At 34.9% G+C, this 14,161-nt stretch overlaps 2 protein-coding genes across 3 annotated transcripts in view; one reads left to right on the plus strand and one right to left on the minus strand.

Moving 5' to 3' along the window:
* Positions 1-14,161, minus strand: part of MCPH1 (microcephalin 1) — a gene marked incomplete at its 3' end in the record, with an annotated part of 126,489 nt that overhangs the window by 50,103 nt on the left and 62,225 nt on the right.
* The window catches only part of ANGPT2 (angiopoietin 2), a 41,966-nt gene that overhangs the window by 15,149 nt on the left and 12,656 nt on the right, over positions 1-14,161 (plus strand). The window contains exons 2-5 of one of the 2 annotated variants that reach the window (XM_082276923.1): positions 7,446-7,601; positions 9,650-9,771; positions 11,397-11,629; positions 13,884-14,011. In XM_082276923.1, coding sequence (XP_082133049.1) covers positions 7,446-7,601; positions 9,650-9,771; positions 11,397-11,629; positions 13,884-14,011 — 639 coding nt within the window. The remainder of the gene's footprint in view (positions 1-7,445; positions 7,602-9,649; positions 9,772-11,396; positions 11,630-13,883; positions 14,012-14,161) is intronic. The other variant, XM_082276924.1, reaches the window with a different exon arrangement.

A 14,161-nucleotide genomic window follows, 5' to 3' on the forward strand; every position in this document is an offset into this window, starting at 1 on the left:
ATTCCTCTAAATGTAATGTAATCAGACAGGAGAATAAGTTGGTAAGCTTCCATTTAGTGCACAAGTGTCCCTACCAGAACCATCTGCATATCATTTACTTTAAAGTCTGTATTTACTATTTTAAGGGTTAGCATTTAAACTTTCAGTATTTTATTACACAACTTTAGCTTGAATATTTTCCAGTAAATCACAGCTCACTTCCAGATAGCATTCATTTATGCTGTTACTTTCACCTTTTGTTTGCTGAGAGGAAAATGAGATAAGAGAAAAATCTTAGCTGGAGGTCTGGACAGGCAGACATGTTTGATGGGGCATGTAGGAATCTAATAGCGTAGAGACATCTCAGGCATTCCCATATACATTCCCAAAAGATTTTTTTCCCTCCCTTGAGAAACAACTTGTAGACCTTCGGGACTTCCTGCTCTAGGGGAAAAAAAAAGGCGATTTTAAATGTCTCTTTTTGAGACATGATTCCTTTTTATTTCTGCAGTGTACTGATAACCTCCTAAAATTGATACCTTACTTCCAGAAAACATGGAGAAATAAATTATTTTATTAAAAGCTGATTTAAAATAGCTTAAGGTCTGATTGATGGGGATTGATGCAATACCCTTAAAAATGTGCTCCCTTAGGTCTGTCAAGATAAATGACTCTTGGAAAGGGTAGTCATTCTTCTATTTCCATTCTGACTTTAAGCAGTAGCAACATTGACAGACTGAACATAAGTATGAAAAACTATTTTAAAAAGAACAAAACTATCTGCAAAATTGAAATTTTGACAGTATCTTGCCTTCATAACACCAATACATTATAGGGATGTGGAAATACAAATACAGGTGCACATGGAGCGCCTGGCAATATGGTTACATACATGCACATTAAGGAGCATGGGTAGCATATGTATGTTGGTAAAATACTACATACTGCCTATGTGAACTGCTGTGATTGAGACAGTGTTTTCTTCTTTTTTAAAGACTACATTACATTTCACTGTTATCCATGTCCAGTAGGATCCAAGGTGGCTCATCCCAAGAAAACCCTTCTAAATGTACAGGCTTCAATTATACTACAAGAAACAATTTAAATATTTAGTATTTTAATTGAAAATTAAGTCTGTTAAAATAGTCTTTGAAAAAACTATATTTTTGTCTTTATATTAAAAAATGTATCTGTGAATGAGAAACTTAAGTCTTTTGTGGCATATAAGGATAACCTTTTACAGTCAGAAAACTGCACGCTGGCACAACATTTGAAAAAAAATGTTCCAAATTATGGGCTAAATTCTACTTCAGATGACTTATGAAGAAATCAGATATGGCCATAATCCAAAGAACACTGCCACTCTGAAAAACGGGCAGGACAACTAAGACCAAGCATTACTAGGTTAAAGATACCTGAAGACATCTGGAGTATAAGAAGCAGGAAGCATCTATAGAAGTATAGAAGTATCTACACTCTGAAAAAGTATTCCCAAAGGAACTAATGAGACTCAACAGTTTTCTTACTTTTTCCTGTTACTAAAACTAAGCAAATCTGATTATGGATGCTTAAGTACCTTTTCCATTTTGCTCACTTCTGTGTGTATAATGAACATCTTAGTGCATAAAGTACCAGGATGATGATCACAGGTATTGGAAGGGCTAATTAAACTCCAGTGGTTTAAATTTGCAAAGGTAAGTTTTGAATAAAGCACAGGACATTTTTATTAGGGATGTGAGAACCATAACTCAAAGCTTTTGGCAACTTAATATATGTGCCATATCTCACTCCTTCGTGGAAGGGAGCATGCAAAATTCCTCAATGCCTTTGGTCAAAATAGAGTGGCAAGAGCCAGAAGGGTCCAAAAGAAAAATGCGCACAAAGTGTTATTAACAGACTACACACTTGGCATGGAAATATGTTTGCTCCTATAAAAAGAAATAGGAGAGGAAAGGAGACCACCAGTTCTGGGTCCAGCACTGATCCAGCCAATAGGGTGTCCAAGGTCCTGGTGCCACCCGGGCTTTGTCAGGGGATCATTTTATAGGTAAGTTTTCCTACCCTGGGATTAGGTTTCTCATTCTTCATGTAAATAAGTGAGCATATGCAGTCCATTCTTCTGGACCTTTCTGGAAATGGGTTGAGGGTCTTTGAAGGTCTTTTGATAGTCTTGATCCCCCTCTACTGGATTGACCCTAAGTTGACAGCTCATGCCTGATTCTTGATCCTATTTCTGCACATCTGCTGTCCTTTATGTCACCATGGACCAGAACAGGGAAGTGGGTTCCAGAAAGGTGCTGCCCTACTTTCCAACAGTCCCTCTTTCCAGCCACATCCTGTTCTTATTTGCCCACTTGAATAGCCATCAGCGTTTGAGGCATAACAATGCATTAACTCCTTACTTCCCAGGCTTTTACAGTATCCCAAACTGTAGCTTCAATGCATATTTAAAAGGTGCCTAACTGTAAATGTATTTTTTGTTGCTAGGTTTTCTACAGGATCTACTCCACTTTTGTAAATCCAAAACAAAAGGTAGAGGGAAATCACTACATATGTGTCAGTAGCCCTGCAGTTTTCTCTGTGTCTTTATTGGATGACTAAGCATGCAATATGCATTGTAACACAACCTGTTCACATAGGACACAGCATTATATAGAAACTCACGATTAACATTACCTCTTGCTGAAAATAAATGTTAGAGTTGATAGAATCAGACGATAAACATTAAGAAAATCACCAAACTTTACTTGGAAATCCTGCTCCAATAACTGAAAAATTCTATAAAATAGAACAAACATCCAGTACTATGTGTACCATTTATATGGGGTGGCATTTGGCAAAAGAGGGATGTATGTATTCATGGAGCATAAATGCTGCCAGGAACATGACTGTTTAATTAGTATAAATTAAACATTTGGCAGCAAAGAACAAATGCAAGACATCATTCATAACTTAAAAGGGAAATAATGGTAAGTCAAATGTCTATAAAGTGCATGAATAAGTTGCTGAAGCTTTGAAAAATTCTGTAACATGGATACAAACTATACAATCAGGAAGACTTTATATTTAACTGAGTATTGATAATCCTTCATAATGGAATAATACTATCTCTGCCAATAGTTAGAAAACATACTTCTTTTAGTGCATAGTCTACATGTTGTCTTTTCTTTCTTGCCAATTTAAAGCTTGTTTAAAAAAAAAGTCTTGGCTATAAAAGCAATGTGTTGGAATGTGCTCCAATATTAGTGACCTGTCCTTGTTTTTCTGGCAACTTAGCTGAAGTATTTTCATCAAATTTTATGATTTTATATGATTTGAAGTAATAAAGCAGGACACAGCCCCAAAGTGATGACCTTAGAGAATTTTTTCTCTCTAAAAATGCATCACTATAACTCTATAACAAATCTTAACTGTGAAAGTATTTCAATTTTCCCAGCTGTTTTTGCAATTTAAGCATACTTTAAGACATGTTTTTTCCCATCTGTGCTTTCATTTTTATATTTACTTTGTTCAAGAATACATGCCAGCCAAATTCATACACAAAAGATAGAATGTTTACTGGAAAAATCCCAAGAAAAATCACTGAAATGCTATCAACTAACTATTCCTCCTTTCATATATTCCCTCTCCCTTGTATTATCTTTAAGATAGAATTCATTGATTGACTTGCCCCCTCAAAAGCAAAATTCCTGAAAGAAGATGCATCACTAATAGTCAGCTATTAGGTTTTAACATTTACTTTGTTCAAAATAACAACAATGTAATCATGGTTAACTCAATTCTTATATGCCAAATACTATTTGAATTAAAAAGAGATTAAACCATAACTAGCCAAGTGGCAAAGGAGAAATCTGGCAAATAATCCGTTTCACCTTCCAAATTTGAGCAAAATATTGAAGAAGACAGACATGCTGTTCAAACCAAACTGCCAAGCTTCCCAAGTGATGGATGGGGACTGAGTCATTCATTCCTGTGTCCTTCCCTCTTTTAAACCTCTTTTTGACCTCTTCCTCCTTCAGAAACTCTGAGTGTGCTGCTGCTTACAAAGGAAGGAGGCTCCTTGGCAGGAGCTGATGAATAGTACTCTACAAAGAAATGTGCCACAAAGAACTGCAGCCTTGCAAAATGGCTGCTAATCCTCAGTGTTGTCAGTGTAGCTCAGCCGTGGCTGTGGGAACTGGAGCCCGGGTTCCACCACCCTCTCAGGGAAACCCAAGGGCCTTACTTGCCCGGGGTATGCAGTGGGAACATGTTCTGCTGTCACTAAGGTCAGTGGGAGATGGTGGGGCATTTTTGATGAAAGTCGTTCTTTTATTCCTCTTTGAAGAAAGTAAGCATCCGCCACTAAAAAAAAAATTAGGAAGTTGTAGTTGTACAAAGTGCTACTTTCTACAGTTTTCCATCGTGTGATGATGAGAGAGGGGAAATAAGCAGAGAGGGATCAATGTGTATCTTGGTTCAGGTCAGGAAAAGAGATTTTATGATGTGTACATGCAGAGAATGTACAAAAGTGGGCGAGGATTAGTGAATATGAAGGAAAAAACAGAAGGGTTTTATGTAATCATGCTTTGTATAATTTTAAGGGAAAAAGCCACAAGAAGCTCCAAAGCCACTTAATAGGTCATTATAATTTAGATGCTTCATGTTGATCTAAATTAGAATAAATGTCAGATAATGAAACTGGCTTTAAATCTTAATATAAATCCCTTTTGGTGTTCACATTTCATGCTTTGAAGCAAGCACAGATACCATATTCCCTAAATTACATATTTAATATTTTTAAGTTGAAAAACAGATGTGAAGACAAACTTAAACTGGAGTCAAGAGTATATTTCAGTGATTGGGAATTCCCCACATAAATGAGAAATTATTTGAAAGAGATCAGATACTTGGAGATACGCTTACACTTAAAGATATTCAAATAAGATAAATTATGAAAATGCAGAGCTGTGTGTCCAAACAAAACTGCTTTCCAAGGTTGCAAGCACAGTGACAAGGGGTATAAAAATCTGGCAACCAGAACCACCAGATGCCTTCAACTGTAATCACGGGTTTTGCGTACTGTATTCGGAGCAACCTTACATCTGTGTGTTTGAACTGGGCAATTGCCTAAGCCTACCATAAAATGTTTACCTTACCTTTAAGCCCAGAATTAACTCATTTTCTAGTAGTGTGTTTTCAGCGATAACATTTTCAAAGAAGCCATGCAGTTCTGTAATCCTATATGCAGAGATGTCTTTGCTCAGATTTTCATTCTGCTCTCTCTTTGGTGAACAAGGAACCTTGAAGAATGAGGTTAAATATCCACAATTACTTAATGAAAGAATCAAAGCTTGCGAACAATCTTTCTTTGTTGATCTATTATTGCTGTCTTTCTTTTTATTTTTGGGCCTTTTTTTCTAAATTAAAGATGATGAAACATTTTCAATGCATTGAATCTGTCAGGTGAGGCCATATCCTTGATCTTGATAAAGATTTCAGTACTTAACTGTGACACTGAGGCAAATAAAATGCATTCTGGAGATCTCCCTACATATTCTTTTAACAGAGTTGCATTTGAGCAAAGTTTTTTTCCATGTTATCTATAATGATGTCCAGTCCAACATGTTTGGTCAAATTAGATTTGTCTCTGTCTGGAGAAGCTTTTGAAAATGAGGAATAGCCTGGAGCAAATGGTAACATTTAAGAATCAGCCCTATGAATAGTGAACAATTCTAATTACCATAGTATGATGGCAATTGAAGATACCCCTGTTAAATTTTTATGCCAAAACCCAGTTGATTGTATGTTTACTTTTTATATTCAAAAAGATCATTATGCAAAGAGACTGCCTAAAGGCTAGTTTTAAATCTTTGTGGTACACTTGAGAAGTAAGTATGCTTATGGAGTAGAACAGTAGATGTGGGTCAAAGCTTATGCCAAGTCAGAAATCTCCCTGTTGTGCATTGCAGTTCACCAGCTGCATGGGGAGACGGGAGTGAACAAATACTGCTCTGACAGTTTGGTCACACTGGGCATCAAGATATAATGGTCACTTCAAACGTCAGCATATACTACCAGTTTTAGAGGTTTTTATTTTTTAATATGCCCTGTTTTCTTCATTTGCCACCTTTAAAAAACAACTGTGGAGTATGAAAAATTAACCCAGTCCTTGCTCAAGTAATATTTAAGGGGGAATTATTAAATATTCAAAGCTGATAGATCTGCCCATTGATCTTTAGCTGGTTGGAAGTGGAATGGTTGTATCTGAACAGTGCTTTATAGAATATTAAATCACAAGATGCTTTTTCCTCACTGATACAGAAAGTAGCTGTAAAATAATGTTCAAAGTGTCTCCTTACCACAAGACATCATTCATATCAAGATAGCACTATCAAAATAGTATTTTTAAAAAAATCAAGATATCAACATGTTTTACCATTTTACTTAGTTTAGGAATTGGTGATATATTACCATTTGTGCTTAATGACACTAGCTATTTGTTATTAGCTAGTAACCTCCTTGTAGGTACAGCATGAAGCTCAAAATTTATTATGGTTCCCTTGCTAAAACAGTTTTGGAGTGAAGTAGAAGTTTGATTCTACAAATTTCCTCAGGCAATGGAAAAAAATGAAGTCTTGTGGCCTGGACTTTAATGAATTGAAACATAAACAATGACACATCAAAGAAATAGGAAATATTTGGAATTACTGAGAAGAAGTAAAGAAGTGTGATGAAAAATCAGACTGCTTTTTCATAATCCAGATAGGTAGAAAGATTTATGCAAAAGGCTACTTTAATTTTCTCCTTGCTACTTATTTTCTCATCACTTTCCTTGAAAGCAGGGTACTCTGCTATAAAATGACTACTAAAAAAGCTTTATTAGTTTAGACAGAAATTACTTCAGAGTCAAGTATTTTAAACAACTTTTGCATTCCTTAATATTAAGCATTTAAAGTATTTATAGGTTTTTCTACTGTTTTGTGTCTTTATTTGAAATTCTCCCTGATAAAAATGTGCACATAACAGTGTTAAATGACATCTGACCTCTTCTCTGACTTCTAGTCATGTGATGAAAAATGCTTTTAAAATAGTTAAGTGTAAATACAGGAAGATGACTAAACTCCTAAACTTTTATCTTCTAAAAATTTCCCATCGCTGCCAAAGCTGGTGAAACTCCTCTGATGGTTACAATGGTGGGAGCACGAGGGCAGAAAGGCTTCCAAGTGCCCACAAGCACTCTCACCACTGTACCTACTATCTACCTCCTGCAAATCTCTATTCCTGCCTTTAGAAAACAAGTGGCCACACATTCCTTGTCACACTTGGTCTTCCTCTCACAGAGCTTAACATTGGGAAACTTAACATAAATACATAACAGACAAGGACCAAATTTGTTTAGCAAGGCTGCCAGCAGGCTTACTGTACTACCCCCTTTCCAACATTTAAAGAATGCAACTATCTTCTCTCTTTCCTTTCCCATGTAGCTTGAGAATTACATCCAAGACAGTATGAAGAAAGAAATGGTAGAGATCCAGCAAACTGCAGTGCAGAACCAGACTGCAGTAATGATTGAAATAGGCACAAACTTGCTAAATCAAACAGCTGAACAGACCCGCAAATTAACAGATGTTGAAGCACAAGTAAGTAAAGAATTTCAACCTAAAAATGCTTCTGCTTCCCAAATACTACAACTATACATTTAACACTGTTTGGTATTACACGCTTCTGTTCAATCCTTATCACCCACAGCTCTAGCCAGCTTAAGGAAACATTAGTATTTGGAAATACATAGTTTCATCTCAAGCCCAGTGTTGTCACTTGAGTGATTTTCATTACAGTAGTATTTTAAGTAAGTCGAGAAAGACAATTGTTAAATTAATCTTTAAAGAGAATGTATTTAAAACTACTATATCCAGGCATCTGTTGGCTCTTAATGTGCTTTTATACAACCCTCTCATCACCAGGTCTTAGCTAAACGAGTCTCTTCAAAATGTCTTTGTTCCATTTACCAGCTTAATTGCTTTTTTAAACTGAATCTTTCCTTTTTTATTTTTTTAAACTTACCAAGAGAACGATATATTTTTAATTAATGTTTTCACAGATACTCTGAGTGGGATAATGGTTCATTTCCAGCACAATGCACTGTATTGTGGTTAACAAAGGCATACATACATAAACAAATCTGAGATGAATCAAAAAAAACGAAATTAGGAGGCTGCTAGAAAAGTATATTCACACAGAAGTAAACCTGTCTACTGCATATTTCTTAACTTCCTTCAAACAAAAACAAAGGGGTTTTAATTGAATAGCGTTAAGTATAATAAGACATTCTGTTAAACAGAATGCAGATATTAGTAGAAGGACAAGTCCAATCAATGTAGAGTGGTAAGTATTTGTAGTTTTGCAGACATGGTAGAAAGATGGAGATCTATAATTGCCAAAACACATAATGGATATATCATGCAGCACATAACATTTTGTATAATATAAAAAAGTATGCAAAGCCTAAAATCCTTGTTAGACATTTTACTGTCTGTAGAATTCATCCAAGGAATTAAATTATATTTTTTAACCTAAACCAAGACTTTGAGAACTCTTTGATAAACTGATAATTCACAGCTCTTAGTCATACTGAATTCAATTTTCTGATTGCATTATTCAGGAGCCTAATATTTTGCACGTGTTGAGAGAATGTATTTATTCATTCACAGTAATGTCTTTATGGAAATTACTCAGTTATTTTCTGCTTAGAGGAAGAAAATCATCACTGTAACTTTCCTTCTCTGCTTGAAATTACTGGTGACTGGGTTAAGGCTTAATTAGCAACATAAGGAAATTAACCAAACAATTGCTCTCTCAAGGACACTTACTTTTGGCAATAGTTTTCAATTACACTTAAGTGTGAAATCATGTCCTGAATAACTGTTTAACATGAAGGACATGAGTAATCAATTCTTCCTGTCAAGAAAAGCCAAATTCTGTTGAATTAAAAAAAGCAATTCTAAAACAATGAGAAAATATTTCTAGAAAACATGCCTCAAAGTAATGCAATCCAATACAAAGCATAAAGTATCTTCCATGTTTCCTAGTATATGCATTTCTTCATTTAAAGATGCAAATAAAGTGTAAACAATACATAGAGAAAAGGTAATATTAAAATGCAAAGAATGAATTGACTAAAGTGTGGTTCACATGATAAACACTTCAAGATATAATTTGGGATTGAGTAAAATAGCTAGGAGAGACTTACCAAGTGATTTCAGGACTGGGCCAAGATTTCAGTGAGAAACTTACATTCAACACAAGATGGAGAAAACAACTCATTCTTTGAGCCACAACCATGATAGTACCAGTAATGAAATAAAAATTGTCATAACAGAAGGGAAGGTATAACAACAAAGCTAAAGTACATAGTAACTTTCATCAGTTTTCTCTTGTCAGAAACGTAGCATACTACTGAACTATTCCCAATGATATATGGTAGTGTAATAAAAAAATTAGTGTAACTCTGTGTATTCGTCTTCATTCTGACTGTATGATTATTTGTGCCTAAATTAAGTGTTGAAAAATATTTTTTAATCATAGGTGCACATAGAAACTTGCATGATTTCACAACGTAACAAAATTACAATTTATTTAAAAGAAGTATTTTTAAAAGAAGTATTTTTTTTTGTAAATTTTTTTTTAGGTATTAAACCAGACAACCAGACTTGAACTTCAGCTTTTGGAACACTCTCTTTCAACAAACAAACTAGAAAGACAGATTTCAGATCAGACCAATGAGATAACTAAATTGCAAGAAAAAAACAGGTAAGTTTGCATAGCCCAATAAAACACTACTCCATTAAGTGCCCTTTTAACAGTTTTAGAAACAAATGTGCTCAAGTAGGAAAATAAGGGTTGGTACACAAGCTGAAACCCATTACAAAGTGTTACCCACACTCATTACAAAGGTCATATATTACTTAAAGCATAGGAGATTCATGCAGGTTTATTCTTGCATTGTTTATATATTGTTCTTCACTATCTAAAGTTCTCCTTTATGTGAGGAACTTAAAGCTAAAACTGAAACAGTACTTCAGTTGTACCCAATTTATATTCTTCTTTAGACTTATCCAGATGAAGTTGATGTAACCTGATTCAAAGTAATTGAGTGTAACCACATTTCCAAAATTTGATTTCCATGTAGTACACAGCTATCCTAATGATTAACCAGGTCATTGCTACAATTTTTATCTAATGTAGTGAGAAAAATAAAACACTAATCATATTCAATGTTCCTTAAGAGTCAATGTTTCAAAACTGACCAATATACAACTATTACTCCTATCCTTTTCTGTACTTGGCTGTGGTACAAAGGCTCATACCTTTTTTCAGCTAGTTTCATTTCCATATCACCACAGTCTTATTTTACTTTTGGCAATAAATAGTTTACTATTATTGCTTTTAGAGAAATATAAAAGCAGCAATAACAGTAAGTTTTCTCCTTCAAAGCAAGTTTTTCAATGAGAACCATATGTGCAAAGTGCTTTTTCTTTGAAAGAATTAGCTTAAGAAACCCAGGAGACATGTTTTGACATTTTTGTTCACTACTCTACTACATTTATATACGTTCCCTAAAGGTTTAATCTAGCAGCTTAAGAAAAACAAGCATCCTTATCAAATGGAAAGCAAAGGAAATACTGATTTTTAAAAGGTCATGTTTTTTGGTGTTGAACTTGTCAGACTATAGACTACCCTTGTAACATCCATATAAAACACAAAAGCATTGTTTCTCACCTATCAAAATACAATCTGCATTGAGCTAGTCCGCTTGAAACATAATTATATATAAGGTTCAGGATTATTTTTTCAGTAACAGCGATGGATTTTAGGTGAACTTCTCTCTTCTGGCTATCTCAGCTTTCTCAGAGTCTATATCAGAACAATTAGCAGAGAAATAATGTTCCCAGGCAGTCCCCTAATAATACCAGCACCAAAACTGGAGAAAGGTAACACATCTCCAGGTAACTATTTGTACATTTCCCTGTCCTAATGCCATAACATTTATGTTCAGTATATAATTTATTATAATTATAGGATATTTGGAAAGTTCATAGTTACATCTTTAAATAAGTTTCATCTTTTAATAGGGTAAACCCATGAGAACTCAGTCACTTATCTTTCCTTTAAGAATGTTGAATTATCAAACACCCAATTATTATACTTTTAAAGCCTGCAATACACACTGTAATAGATAATGTTATTTGTGCGCTTATATAATAAATGACAGCATATGTATCAAACTAAGCTTTCATTTAGTTGTCTACTGCATGCATAGCATCAGAAAATGAAGTCGAGTGTTTATGAAGAAAGAAATTTATATAGCAGGCTTGATTCCCTTGACATCAGCTCAGAATTGTTTCTGGAGAGCCTAACTGTAATCTTTTATTCAGCTTTCTAGAAAAAAGAGTTCTTGAGATGGAAGACAAGCACATGCTTCAGCTGAAGTCAATAAAAGATGAAAAAGATCAGCTTCAAGTCCTAGTAGCCAGACAGAATTCTATTATAGAAGAACTAGAAAAACAGTTAGTTACAGCTACAGTAAACAACTCAGTTCTGCAAAAACAGCAACACGATCTGATGGAGACGGTTCATAGCTTGCTTACTATGATATCGACACCAAACTGTAAGTTAAAGCAGACATGCCTATATTATTTCAGTGCTATTTCCTAATTTGTGTCCATCAGTACCTAAAAAGTCTTACAACTAGTTCTGACACACTTCCGCTTCTCACAAAGTCTGTATTTCTTTGCCTTGAATTCTGCATCTGAGTTAATTAACCTACTTTTTAGGGGGGTGGGAGAAACAGCCATGTTTATGTGATTTCTTTTCAACATTTTGTTTATCTTCTCTAGTTTGTTTATCTTCTCTATTTTGTTGAACCAATTCTCCAGTGGTTCAACAAAATACAGAGCTGTCAAGTATCCTTCATCTCACATGGCATCCATATGCATGGCAACATACACTCCCTTAACCATATATCTAGGTGAAACTGCATATTGTAGGCCTGCAACTTTTCTTCCTGGCTCACAGAGATTGTTTCTGCCACCTCTCATTGTTTTATCCACATGGAGTTTAACAAAGAAAGGATGAATTACAGTGGCTACTAAAGGCAAAGGAATCAGCACAGGCATAGTTTTTAGCCCTCAAAACAAGAAAGCACCAGGCCAGGGCAGCAGGTACTCCCAAATGTACTTCACCAAGGTTTCCTCATTCATCCTAAAAATCCCTCAGCCTAGCAAACTTTATAGGCAATAATCTCACCCCTAAATGCCTGATAACCCTGCAACAAATCATAGCCACCAAGCAGAGCTTCCAGATTAATGCAGATTCATGTGCTCCATAAAAAACCCACACAAGCCATAAACTGAAAGTTATGGCTATACAGGATTTAAACATTCCCTGCCCCGAATTTCATGTCTGATATAGAACCTGGACAAACTAAGAAGCTGTTCTAAAAGACTCTAGAATCTGTCACATTTGCCTGTAAAGTTCTCAGGGCTGAAGATACACAAACATACAGAACCCCTAAAAAGGATTCAAAATTAAATACTGGGAAAAATATTTAAAAGTTTGCATTACAACTTAAAATACAGGTGGTCTATGATACGTTACTGTAAGGTGGATCACAGATAAGGAAAAGGGTGTTTGGAAGTCCTCACTTTTAGTATTGTCCTATATGTTATGATATTTTAGGTTTTTCTAAGCAAAGTAAATTCCAAGTTTTTTTCTTAATAACTGACGCTATTCCCTTAAATACCAAAGCTGTACATGTTCCTGCTGATGTTATCTGCTATGCTAGTGCACAAATAAGTAAACAAGTCAAAGTCATGTTGGCTACAGCACCATTAAACCCAGAGTGGAAAAAATAATGAGTGTTTGCCAAAAAGACAAAATTAGCAGGGAAAGCTTCTAAGACAGTATGCAAACAATAGAGTGTGGAAAAGCAATTAAAACACTGAATGTGTTATTTTTCTATTTAAGGCAAAGCACTTAAACAGGTAAATAATGAATAAGCAAGCTTAAAAGAACATAATAAGCAACTGTAATATAAGCATGTATTTGTATGGCAGCTAAACCTTTGTAGTAACTGCCTGTGATTGTTAGATTAAATTAAAAGGGAAAATACACAGAACCAACCCCAAAAGGGTCAAATATGAAATATCAGTCAGCAGGCAAAATGCCAGGAAATTCCAGCCTCCATAGTTAATAAAGAACTGAACAAAAAGACGAGCCTTAGATTGTTCTGTTGAATAAGAAGGCTTAGACATGTGAAAATGTATTTTTTACACAAATGAATTCCAGAAGTTATGTCTCTCTAGTAAGTTGGGCTGAGCTACCAAGCTTCAGCTTGGTACATACAAAGTTGTTCCTGCTCAGCGCAGGGGCAAAAAAATAGCTTAAAACTTTGAAAGGGTAGTTCCACCAGACTGCTGCATTATAAAAGTTTTCATAACTCATTTCACAATATTAGACTACTGTCCAAAAGTCATTATTAACATAATCATTTGCTACTTAGTTATGTATGTAATAGTAGTTAATGCATGCATAGGTTGTAATGCATGTAGGAGTCCAGCAAGGGCAATGAGTGGAAGCAGAAACTGTTCAACTGAATGAGATGCAATACCCTGAGTTTTCTCATTCAACATATTAATAAGTGTTGGCACTTTTCAACCTATCAAACAACCACAGTCCTATCAGAATAATGTCTCTAAATGATACAAAGTATCAACACACATAATAAGTACCTTGATCTGTTGTTTTTCCAGGGTCAGACTTCTTTTTGGAACTGCTTTAAGCTAATTAGACCATAAAATGATTCTTAGTAACTTTCATTCATCTACTCTTAATGCCTTCAATTTCTATTGTATTTTTAACAGCTAAAAACAACTTCATAGCCAAAGAGGAGCAGATCAGCTTCAAAGACTGTGCTGAAGCTTTCAAATCTGGACTGACAACAAGTGGAATCTACACTTTAACAGTTTCAAACACTGCACAAGAGAAGAAGGTAGGATGACTATAAAGAGCTGCATACTGCATGTTAAAAGTTATTTGATCTGGCAAATATGCTATTTTAAAGGCTAGTTAACAATGAAGTTTACTACTTACCAAGTTTTTTTATAAGCATTTCATCACTCCTAGATCTGAGTATCTCACA

The sequence above is a fragment of the Coloeus monedula genome (genome assembly GCF_965178545.1).
Source record: "Coloeus monedula genome assembly, chromosome: 2".
Taxonomy (NCBI): domain Eukaryota; kingdom Metazoa; phylum Chordata; class Aves; order Passeriformes; family Corvidae; genus Coloeus; species Coloeus monedula.